Source organism: Agrilus planipennis, unplaced genomic scaffold, assembly GCF_000699045.2.
Source record: "Agrilus planipennis isolate EAB-ADULT unplaced genomic scaffold, Apla_2.0 scaffold2, whole genome shotgun sequence".
NCBI lineage: Eukaryota > Metazoa > Arthropoda > Insecta > Coleoptera > Buprestidae > Agrilus > Agrilus planipennis.
In genome coordinates, this window is record NW_020442464.1 from 2,246,416 (window position 1) to 2,258,816 (window position 12,401).

The following is a 12,401-nucleotide window of genomic DNA, read 5'->3' on the forward strand; positions in this document are numbered from 1 at the left end:
TACGTGTCCAACCAGTCTTAAGACTGATGACCTTATGATGATGATGATACGGTATAGATTAGATTACTGTTCGCAAATAGTTAAGGATGTGGGATGTCTAGTTTTAGGGAAATGCGAAGTTTAGCTCAGGATAGGAAAGAGTGGAGGTACGTGTCCAACCAGTCTTAAGACTGATGACCTTATGATGATGAAAGGTCAAAGGACTCATAATTTACGTTTACTGATTTATTTTGAATGTTATGAAGGTTCGATTATGATTAGTTTAGTTTGCTTTGGCTTACTAACAATAACATAACCTTCAAGAGTTACATTGTATTCATCATCATCATCATTATAGGGTTGTCAGTCTTAAGATTGATGATTCTTTTCCGCCGCGTCATCCGTCCATGTTTCGCATCCGTGCAGAGCGGTGATCCAGACATATATCTTTGAAAATGCTTTCTTGGGTTTCTCAATTAACCCTTCGTGAATGCAGAATTAACTTCTTTTTGTTAAAGGCGCTCCAGCCTGCGTTATCCTTTGTTTTACTCTCTACTGCTCCTTCCATCTTGAATTAATCTGACTACCTAGATACCGAAAATCAGCGACATCTACTAATTTGTCGTATTCTACCTTAATATTCACTCTTTCTCTTCTCTATTTCTTCCCTTGCACCCCAATATTTTTCTTTTAATTTTATTTATTTTCCTATCATACTGTTTCGTCAATATCGCTTTCATTTTATTTAAGGTTAGCTGCTAACTCTTCCATGCTAGATGTTAATACTGCTATATCATCTGCAAATCTAAGCATAGATATCTATCTCTCAAGTTTTTCTGTCTTTAATAATGCTAATCGCGTCCTCGATATATAGATTAAAAATTAGCGACGATAGTGTGTTCAATAAAATTATATTGTAAACCTCTAATTTCTACCTTAAGGGCCCCTAATTTCCTTACTTTTTGGGCCATCTTCATTATTACTTGACAGATTGGTTCATATAGCCTATATTGATGACGTAAAAACGAAATCCCAATGATTTTACAATATGTACTTTTGAGAGTTTTAAAATTGAATTTTTAAAATAGTATAGTAAAAGCGCTTTGCTGATATTTCAAGCGTTTGAGATAAAATTAAACAGTTAAATCTAAACAAAGTAACATGTTTGTCAGTTAAACTTAGTGGGTACACTGTAAACCGACGGTCCCATGTTTACCCTCGCCGTAAGCGCCCAGCGTCGCTTCCTTTAGTTACGTAGTAACTCAGGTAAACGGAATTAACACCGAACTAATTAATTAACATGCACAATCGAGACTTAATACTTTAAAGACAACCTCCACGGAAGTGTTCGCTCTAGAATCGCCCAACCGTGTAATTATAATCAAACACGAATTTATCACGTAACCTTGTGTGCTCCCTACTCACTACCGAACCGAATCTTAAATTTAGCCAAGCAAATATAGCGTCTTTATATTTAATTAATTCGAAAGCAAAAAATTAATTAGGCCACAGAAGTGTTAGTACTGACAATTTTAGTCGTAAGAGGGAGTTGTTCGGATTACACAGCCAATGATTTAGCAATGAAAAATCAGATGAAAAGTAAAAGGTTTCTTCGTATTCCAAAAATCGAAAATCAAGTACAATACATTGCGAAACCAGTAAAAAATAACCATATTGCAATCTTAAGGATTACATGGAGAAAACTAAATTTTTAAGACAACGCAAAAATTACAATTTTCGATTGTAAATGACTCAATTTGCCGTAGAAATAGTAACTTATTAAGTAACTTGTAATAATCTCAATTTTGACATATATTTTTAAAAATTATTTCAAGTTTCAATTTAATTAGTAATATCAACTAAAATACCTAGTAAATTTATTTCTGCTGGGATTTTATTTCTACAAATTCCAGTTTAAACTGTAATTTTTATTATTTTCGTTTACCAGGATAAGTTGTAAATATCGCTTTAATATTTACGTAAATTTTCGTTTTTCATTTTCTCCATGTATCAGTTCAAATATGCAAATTTGCTTCGGGACGTAGAATTCTCCCGTTTTATGTTAAAGGTCAACGGTATGCGATTTTAAATTGAATTTAATGTACTGGTAAAAATCATCTCAAACTCTCTAATGGAGAGTTCTTAGTTTTTTCTAAATTTATACCAAAGGGCAAAAGATGAAAGTACAAATAAAAGTTCCCAATATATATATATATAGGTAATTTTAGTTTTGTGTGGTCGTAATTTTAGCAATGTGCCGTACAAAAATAGAAATGGCTGGATCTATCGTGTTATCNGAGTTCTTAGTTTTTTCTAAATTTATACCAAAGGGCAAAAGATGAAAGTACAAATAAAAGTTCCCAATATATATATATATAGGTAATTTTAGTTTTGTGTGGTCGTAATTTTAGCAATGTGCCGTACAAAAATAGAAATGGCTGGATCTATCGTGTTATCTCATTTGTACCCTGTTTAATACCGTAAATTTACCATCTGGGAAAAAGTAAATTTACGTGTTATTTAAAGATCTGCCTGCTAGTCATTTTTCACGATATTGGATCTTTAATAGAGGGTTATTCATCGAACCGTACACACAGATACGTATAAAATAACTACCCACATATTTTATGCACTAAGGTCATGAGGTCATGCCCTAGTGACATTAAAATAATACTTTTCACATCCAATAAAATTCAATTCAAATACAAAAATATATATCGTGAGAAGTAACACTGACGTAGGTACCGAAGAGGGTTAGGAGCGTCAAACTTCCCCCCATACGGAATAGGAAGGTTTTTTAAATTATGCTGTAGTCTGAAGAGTGAGACAAACAATACATATTGAAAAGGTGTAGTCAGAGCGGTAGAAATAACTACCAGTATGTTGCAAAGCTTATCTATTAAAAACAGATTAGCCTAGAAGCCACTGAACGAAGAGATAAATAGGAACTAATAGTTAAAACGTCGATAGATAACTAATCGATAATTATTTTAATGTAAATTTGTTCGAACAAAAGTATTAAAAAACGATTACTAAAAAATTTTGGTGTCTGAAAAGACGACAAAGATAACAGTTTCGATCATAATTATCATTACCATAAGAGAAAATATATGTATCATACAAAAACAAAATCTGATTGTTTAGATTTTCCTTGAGGACTTATATAATATTGATACGTATTCATTCCAATTCCAATTTCAATTTTTTTATGATTTGAGCGGGTTAATTTGACTTTTAAGAAATAATTATGTAAAATGGTGGTAAAATATTATACAATAGACCACCACGAACAAATAAGATTCTGGAAAATAAAAATCCTACCTTATCTGAGTCCGTCGTATTTCCCGATCCGAACGAAGCCAAAGAATTTCTATCCAAATTTTCTACACTTTCGTCGAGGGAATTACATTCTTCAAAATCTCTGTAATGGAAAAAAATTGTTTTTTAAGAAAAAAATAATAAAACCAAATCTACACGTCAAATTTGCAAAAAATTCCAAAATGTAGTATCAGTAACAAAACAAAAAAAAATATCGAAAAAGGGCTGTTTATAAATCGCTTAACGCAAAATTTGCCAATTTGTGACAATCTCGTCACCTCCTCTCTCCCACTCCCCCCGTACCGCAAGTCCTGACCTGACCCCTCCTCCCTCACCGAGCCCTTATGCAACATGTGCATTATAAAAGTTTTAGGAATTCAATTTTAAATTGACTACGTAATAGGACTTTAACTCCCAGATGGACTCCCCCTTCCCCGACTTTTATAAGTGACTGAACCAAACCAAAAATGGACCTTAATTTATTATTTTTAATTTCTTGAACATACCTGCTCGACCTCTGACTCTGTGGTTTCAATTTTGCCGGACTCTTAGGCAAAGATAAAGGCAGTGCCCCACTGAAATACGTTTCTTGTATAACTTCGCGTAATTTTTTGACCCACAACTGCTTCGTCTCTAAAGAAGACGCTCTAAGGACTATTCTGTAATCGGAAATAGGAGCTCGACCTGTCCAAACAGCAAACTTACATTCGTCACCTTCCATATGTTCTGTTACACCCAATTCGGAAGTCTGAAAACAAAATAAAGATTACAAACGTAGCTTTATGTCCAATATGTTTAAAGCAATAAATTTTATCTAGATCGGAATTGTAGAAAATTTTAGCACAAGTAATAGCAGCAGTTCTAAACATATGTTTCTTAAGAACCTTGAAGAAGTTCGAATACTCACTCGAAACGTCGACAATTAAAAAAATTAGTTTACATTGCAACTAATATACGTTAAAGATACTAATAAGTAATAAATGTCAACTCACCATAAGTTTATTTTTATAGATGTATTTTACTTTTCCAGAAGAATCCTTGACTTCTTTGGTAAATAAGAGATACAATTCAAACAGGAATATGTGACGTTCTCTTCCTTTACGTATAATTTGCTTCGGATCCCATACACTAAAAGCATCTTGTAAGACGACCTCTCCCAGCTTATCCGATGACACATCGCAACCTTCTAACAAAGATAAGTGCATTGCGTCATTGGCTTTCTTGGGGACGTTTAACATTACGTCTAGACCGTCCTGAAAACGATACAAAAAATCCAATAAAGAGAAACAATAATGATTAACTTCCTTGCCAAGTTAACGAAAATGTTATACAGTTTATTTTGCCACCTATGACGATTTTGCAATGCACATTTACCATCAGTACATTTTCATTACCTAATAAATAAAATTTCAAAAGAACAATGTATTTTTAATTTTTATTGTTAGATGTATTAGATAAGGTAAAAGTCTTCAAAGATCGGTTAAGAAACTATAAAAAAATTATATGAAATGAGTAATAAAAAAAAAAACACTAAATACAATGAAGATAAAAAAGGAAATAGTTACAATTACTGGGGATTCTTAATCCAGTCTAACGAAATGATATATTTAATTTTTATATACGAATATTTAGTGTATGAATTAATTTTGAGATTGTAAGATACAAAATCAATATTTTAAAACAAATTCCAGGTCAATTCATCCAATAGTTATTTATTTAAGATTTCATCCCCTTACTGAAAATCAATAAACGGTACACTTTATTACATTTACGCCATCTAGTGATAAAAAGCTTCATTTAAAATTCATATACACGTTTTCTTATACAGGTACGGTAAAAAGTTCACCGAACATAGAAATTACTCATTTCGTTGTCGGTACTTTTGGACCAACAAAAAAAGGTTCAACTCAATTGGATGCATTACAGGGCTAGTCTTTGAAAATATTTACCATTTGGGCACTGAACGAAGATCAAGAGGATTGACCATCCCTTAGTGCGAGCAGATAAATACTTATTAATAATAACAAACAGCTCAATTGGGCATCGAAACTGACCAACTAGACGAATTTTGAAATAAAAGGACACTTCGTTCGTGTTGCCTTTTCCTATTAACTAACCGAACTTTCAAAATCTTTTAAACAAATCATTACACCCTGCAACATCGTTACAGTTTAACTGGGTGCTCCCATCATAATATTATAAATATTTATATACTGCGGGTGTGTATCAGCTGAAAAGATTGAGTTCGGCTGCTCATTTACGATCATGAACTATTTGAAACGAACTTTCAAGTTGGATTATCGACTGGAATTGAATGGGTGCCCAGCCCAATTGAGTGGATGCTCAGGCACCTATGGCCCCCCCCCCCTTGTTGCGGCCCTGCATATCCTANAACTTACTTGCTCTGCAGTTTTGTAAAAATTCAAGCTTGCAGTAACAAGTTTGTGCCTTTCTTCGGCACATGTGACGAGCTGCTGCCACCTCTTGGTAACCTCTTCAGATATGTCCTTTATGCTTTGAGGATCATAGTGATTGGCATTAATTAAAGCATCAGCACGGTACTTGACTTGCACTGCTGATGTGTGAGTCTTTTCGATGGCCACTTGAAACTGTTCATGTTCCTTCTTCAAAAGCTCTGCGTCTGCTAGACTGTTTGGTATCGCGAAGCTGGCCATTAACATACTTTCCCCGTTTCTTATCCAACTTATGACTTGGTTGGCGTCGTTTTGGAACTGACTTAGCTGAATGCATTGTTCCAATTTGACTCTTTTCATTTCGGCAAGGTCCTCGAGGTCTGCCTCGCGATCGTGCAAGAACTCCAAGAGAACCTGCACTCTGGTTTGAGCGTTGTACTGGGTGTCTGCCATTATACAAATGCCAGAATTTTCAAAAACTTGCACCAGTTCTTGGCCTTGTTGTAGGATTTGGAACGTAGTGTTTTGCATCTGACTGACGCTCTCGTTGTGTAAACGAAGATATTGTTCCGCTTTTGCTATGTCCCTTGTTAGCTCGCTGTGTTGCAATTCTTCGGCCCACATTTCCAACTGCGAGGAAACCTGCAAATGATAAAAGATTTAATAAGTACGCTGCAAATGCAGCACAAGATTTCTTACTTCTAACGCATCTCTTTCAAAGAGACGTAGCCTTAAGCATAGGTCGAGTCTTAATTTCCTAGCTGCCCAAAGTTCTTCCAAATCACTTCTTTGTTTTGATAATCGATCTAAAGCTGCTTCGACTGCTGATACTGAGCCTGTTGTGTCCATTTCACCAACAGACCTGTAATGAAGAAAACCCCGACAATTAAATAAAATCGGAAAATTTTGTGCAAAGTAAAAGCATGTAGGTGAAAAAGTGTCTTATTATAGCATTTATATATGTTTGCTATTGGTCAAATCTGAAACGAAGCAGTTTTTAATTATTAATTAAGATTTATCGGGGGTCTTGATTATATTTTCCGATTCCATTAAAGAAGTTGTGACAGGTTATTAAAACCGATTCTGTCATATTAGGGATAAACTTTTTCCAAAGACCAACGATTTATGTGCTTACCGTGTTAAATTAACGAACTTTGTAGACTGGTTTTAATAAGACTATTTTAACGAAACAGGTCTCATATACAGAATCAATATAACGTCATAACTTCTTGACAACAAGACTGCAGGTCCTTCAACAGTAGCTGATATTTCGTTATCCTTTGAACTGGTTTAATTAAATAGGCAGCTATTGGATGTTCTACTTTATGTTTTCTCTGTAATTCTTCAAAGTATGTTCCTCCATGTTGTACCAGAAGAGTATTCGACTCAGGTTTGTTTTTACAGTAACAAACGTACATGTCGAACTTCTGCGCCCACGTGACAAAACAATGGCCCACGTCTTCTGGCATTGTCTCGTATTTTTCGAGTTCTTTCAAAAACACTGAGTTATGGAAATTGTATATTTCTTCCATGTTCCCGAATATGACATTTTCTTTGCCCAATAAATTGGAAGGGACGTAACTACTTGTTCGCATTTCGTTCAGGAAGTATTTGATACAAGTTTCTAAGTCTTTAACGTAAGTTCTTTCTGTTTGGAGCAATTCCGCCATGATGAACCTGCAACAACAAAAATAGCATTATAATAACAAAGGTACTAACCAAAAAGTCTTAGATGTATGCAATGAGCCTTACTCTTTCCTTCTTGCAGATTTCCTTTTCTCCTCGTTAAGCTCTTTCAGCTCTTTGGCAGCAGCTTCCTTGACTTTGGCTTCCAAAGAAGGATCTGAGTTCCTGTCAATTGAAAGTTCCTTTTTTTCGCTTTCTTCTGCTTGAATACCGAGCATGTCTTCCAACTGTTGCCTGTACCTGTCCATTCTTGAGCTGAAATCTTTGTATCTGTTGTCGACTGCTGCGACCCATTGCTTGATGGCGTTTGCATGGGCATGGCCCTTTTCCACCAAACTATCGGCTAACTGAATGAGAAGCTTCACGCGTTCTCTGGTCTCTTTGGCGGTCCCCTTGAATTCGTTATGTTCTTTAAGTAGACTTTCCGTTTCGTCAATGCTGCTTCCAAGATTTGATACGTGAGTTATCAAGTAACATTCACCTGAAAGACAAAAAATATATTCCTTTCTGAGCCCATTTTTTTTGACATTAAAATGTTCTTTCAACATGACTCCAAATACAGAAAAACAGGAAATCGGAAAAGCACTTACGACAAAAAGAAATCACAATTATGTTAATGTACGAAAAAATTGTCAATTAGTTTTTTCAAAACAAAGGAACTATTGTTACTACGATAGAAATACGTCAATGAATAGAAATGAATCGCCAATAAATTTTTATGACGCCAGCGCTATAATGGTATGTTATGAAGCTATTAAAACGTCTCAAAGATTTCCATCGTTATATTTTTCTGCTATTAATAGCAATTATCCAGCCAGTTTTAGTACTGACGACCCTATGATAATGATGATGAATAGCAATTATAAAAAAATATGAAAAAGAAGAAGTACTAACCAGTATCATGTATCCATTCTATGGCTTGTTTGGCAGATCTTTCAAAAAGAACGAACTGTTGACATTGGTCTAGCCTCTTCTTCCGTTGCGTCCAATGCTCCAGAACTTTGTTTTCTTGGTTTAGAAGCTTCTCTAAAATACCTTTCACCCTGCTTTCGTGATTACCGGCACCTGGAGGATAATTGTAAAACTGTAAGCTCCTGGTCGTGTACTTCAGGAACGTTTCAGCTGTTCTCCTTGCCAATGTACAAGCTTTCAAAAAAGCTTCCTTTTGCTCCTGATGCTTATTTATCAATTGGGACACTGCAGTTGCCTTGTCCACGTTTGTTCCAGTTTGTTGGGCGTTGGCACACCAATCCTCGTCCCTTTTGTATTCCCTTTCTAAACTATCCAAAACTGAACAAACCTGTGGATAAAATAACAAATTGTTACTTGTAAAGTTCGTTTGTCTAGACCCATGTCANCGTTCGCCACGCCGCGATAACCTCAGAAATAATGGTCAAGTCTCACGATTACGTAGCACTGGCTCCCGACCCCATAAATACATTCATCGGCATTGTCTAGGTACATGCTGTGTAAGATTGTATGGTTAGCACCACGTTAATAATGTTTTCGTAATGCACTTTACAACATGAATGCAACAAGGTCTGTCTAGGCGCATACGAAAGCTCATGAGGTTATCAAATATTTATACCTACTACATACACAGCCCTATTTTACCGCTGGTTCTGGGATAGATAATTTATTGTGTTGCATGAAATTCCAGTTGTTAATTAGGAATGCAAGTTAAATGAACTGGGAGAAAAATGTCCTAAAACTCCGAACGCGTGCACAAAAATGTTCATGAGGTAGTGAGTCAGATGAAAAGAGCGCCAGCATCAGAATGCTTTAAATTTTCTTGTTACATAGTGAGAGTAAAACCTGTTGCTTGGGTGGAAGAATATTTACACATCTTTTCATCAAAAGATTTGGTAAGAATTGCAGCAGCGTTTAGCGTATAACACTGATACAAATGTGTTGAGTCAAGAGTTTGTACAAGGTGAACCAGCATGAAACTAAAAAAATAACTTTTAGGTGTTTCATTCCTACCAGCCACTAATGCTGGTGGGCGGGCAGTCCCTCCGGATTATGCCAGAAGGTAGGGCGAAACAACCTTTTCAGTCTCCTTTCAGGAATCATGAGAATGGGTGGGTGGGAAAGATGAGACGAAGGAAATGAAGACAGAAGAGAATGAAAGTTTATCTGTGGAATATTACTGCCTCAGCATTTGCCTATGTGGTCCAAGAAAACCACAGAAAAACTTGGGCCAAAGCAGACGAACCTGGAATCGAACCAGCGTTCTCCCGAATGCTAAGCAATGGTGTAAATGTCTAGGCCATGCTGCTCTGTCACCAGCAAAATACAGCCACATTAATTAAATTTTATATAACAAGTTCTTCCCCCTATCAGTCACTGTGAGCTCGAAACTGTTAACACCATTGCTTCGAGTGGTCGAAATTCACTATTGTGAACAATTTGTTCAATCACATTCTTTGTGTTAAAAATTATTTAAAAAATTAAATTTAAAGGAATTGTTTGTAAATAGGTATGCAACACATCGTACACTTCAGCATAACAAATTGCTGATACCAACTACGTAATACTACTTTCCTCTGTGCTGACAGCAGTATATTTTGCAGACTTGGCTTCTTCTGATACTCTTGAAAAGAAAATTAAGCCGAAGAAGGGAATTGAAAGGGAAACAAAAAGATTGGGTTATCACTCATTTTCAGTTGAAGAATATCATGAAATTTAGATGAAATTGTTTCGGAAGAATGCTTTTCTTGCTAAGAGCTTTCAGAGTTTCTTCGAAAATCTTAGTTATCAAGTTATAGGTACCTAANTGTTGAGTCAAGAGTTTGTACAAGGTGAACCAGCATGAAACTACAAAAATAACTTTTGGGTGTTTCATTCCTACCAGCCACTAATGCTGGTGGGTGGGCAGTCCCTCCGGACTATGCCAGAAGGTAGGGCGGAAGACCCCTTCAGTCTCCTTTCAGGAATCATGAGAATGGTTGCGTGGTGGTTCGGATGAGAAAGATGAAACGAACGAAATGAAGACAGAAAAGAATGAAAGATTATCTATGGATTATTTATTACTGTATCAGCATTTGTTTAAGTGATCCAAGGAAACCACAGAAAAACTTGGGCCAAGGCAGACGGACCTAGAATCGAACCAGCGTCCTCCCGAATGCTAAGCAATGGTCTAAACGTCTAGGCCATGCCGCTCGGCCACCAGCATGATAAGCCAAAATAAAATAGGTTCTTCCCCCCTATTAGTCACTGCTTCGAGTGGTCGAAATTCACTTTTGTGAACAATTTGTGTTAAAAAAAAAAAATTGTTTGTAAATAGGTATGCAACACATCGTACACTTCAGCATGACAAACTGCTGATACCAACTACGTAATACTACTTTCCCCTGTGCTGACAGCACTGTATTTTGCAGACTTGGCTTCTTCTGATACTTTTGAAAAAAAAAAATTAAGCCCAAGAAGGAAATTGAAAGGGAAACAAAAAGATTGGGTTATCACTCATTTTCAGTTGAAGAATATCATGAAATTTAGATGAAATTGTTTCGGAAGAATGCTTTTCTTGCTAAGAGCTTTCAGAGTTTCTTCGAAAATCTTAGTTATCAAGTTATAGGTACCTAAAGTGTAAAAGCGCGTGCATTTTGGCGTACCCAAACCAAGTTCTAAACTAGTAAATTATTCGCGAGCAACATCATCAGCGAAACCACCTAATAAGAAAGTTTTCTGCCGGCCGCTCGACTCTCCTTTCGGCTTTTTATTCTTCTTGGAAGGCACGAAGGCCATTTTAGTCATTTACTGGTCGCTCGTCGACGACTTTATTCATTTTTTTGTTCGCTTGTTTCGCGTACGCGTCCGACGCGACGGCGACCGATACGATACGATGCGTCCATTCCACCGTTCGCCACGCCGCGATAACCTCAGAAATAATGGTCAAGTCTCACGATTACGTAGCACTGGCTCCCATTAGGAATTAAAATCTTAAATTGCCCTTGTTAAAGTTAATGGCAGAAATCCATTTATACCTACTTTAATTTTCTCTCTACTTGCAACCTCAATCTACAATATGTGGCGATTTCCGTGGAAAAATAATCATGAAAATTATTTCCTTCAAATACAAGCACGTGTTACTTGTAATATTAAAAAAAGAAAGACAAAAAATTTAATTTTAATATTCAATCTTATTGGAGTGTAGTAATTCCAAAGTTGTTAACAAATTGTAATTTTTAGTAGTCATAGTTGCAGTCCTTCTTGGACGAAATGTGTGCTAAACAGCTTTTCCCGATTTTTATAAGTTGTTAGTCCAGTCCGGATTACATACATATACGCGCATACACTACTACGTTTTGGATAACAATAAATATCAATCAGTGTTACACCTGACGGCACAATATAAATGTGACCATTTCTACAGTATTTTCATTGAATGTGCATGTAAACGGCGATAAAACACCCTGCAAGATTAATGGACGAGCTGGAATTAACTCCGTGGGCATCTCGAATATGTGACCGAGTCATTATTAGTTTGACATATACTTATAAAAATGATTTTTTTTTCTCTTCTAATGCATGTATTCCTTTTATAAAATATCGATGTGAATCCCTTCAGTAACATCAGCGCTAATACTTAGTGGAATGTTGTCGTTCCTACAGTAAAGAGGTATAATTCTAAGGGACTGCATCCACTGACTTTATGTTAAATTTTGAATATACAGTCCAAATGCTTGGGTTCTTGCTAATTTGTAAAGTTGGATAAACTTGGCCAGAAACTGGGTGTATTAATTCTAGAAATGGATGATACATTTTTGGAATCATCATTATAGAGTTGTTAGTCCTAAGACTGGTTGGACACGCACCTCCACTCTTTCCTATCCTGAGCGAATCTTTCATCCTTAAATATTTGTTAACAGTGAACAATATTTGATGTAACACTATGATAAGAATAATGTTTAATATATCATATATTAAATGTGTAAATTCATTTTCCATTTGAACCAACTATAAATTACCTCAAGTTAATGAGGAAAAAATTGTTGCTGTTGT

The 12,401-nt window shown here is 35.8% G+C and overlaps 1 protein-coding gene across 1 annotated transcript in view; it reads right to left on the bottom strand.

Annotated features, from left to right (window-relative positions):
- Nucleotides 1–5,648: 5,648 nt before the first annotated feature.
- Nucleotides 5,649–12,401, bottom strand: part of LOC108734696 (triple functional domain protein-like) — a 40,217-nt gene continuing 33,464 nt past the window's right edge. Inside the window, exons 3-4 of the mRNA XM_025980997.1 lie at nucleotides 6,411–6,573; nucleotides 5,649–6,353 (exon numbers count right to left, since the gene is read on the bottom strand). Of these exons, the coding sequence (XP_025836782.1) occupies nucleotides 5,649–6,353; nucleotides 6,411–6,573 (868 nt within the window). The remainder of the gene's footprint in view (nucleotides 6,354–6,410; nucleotides 6,574–12,401) is intronic.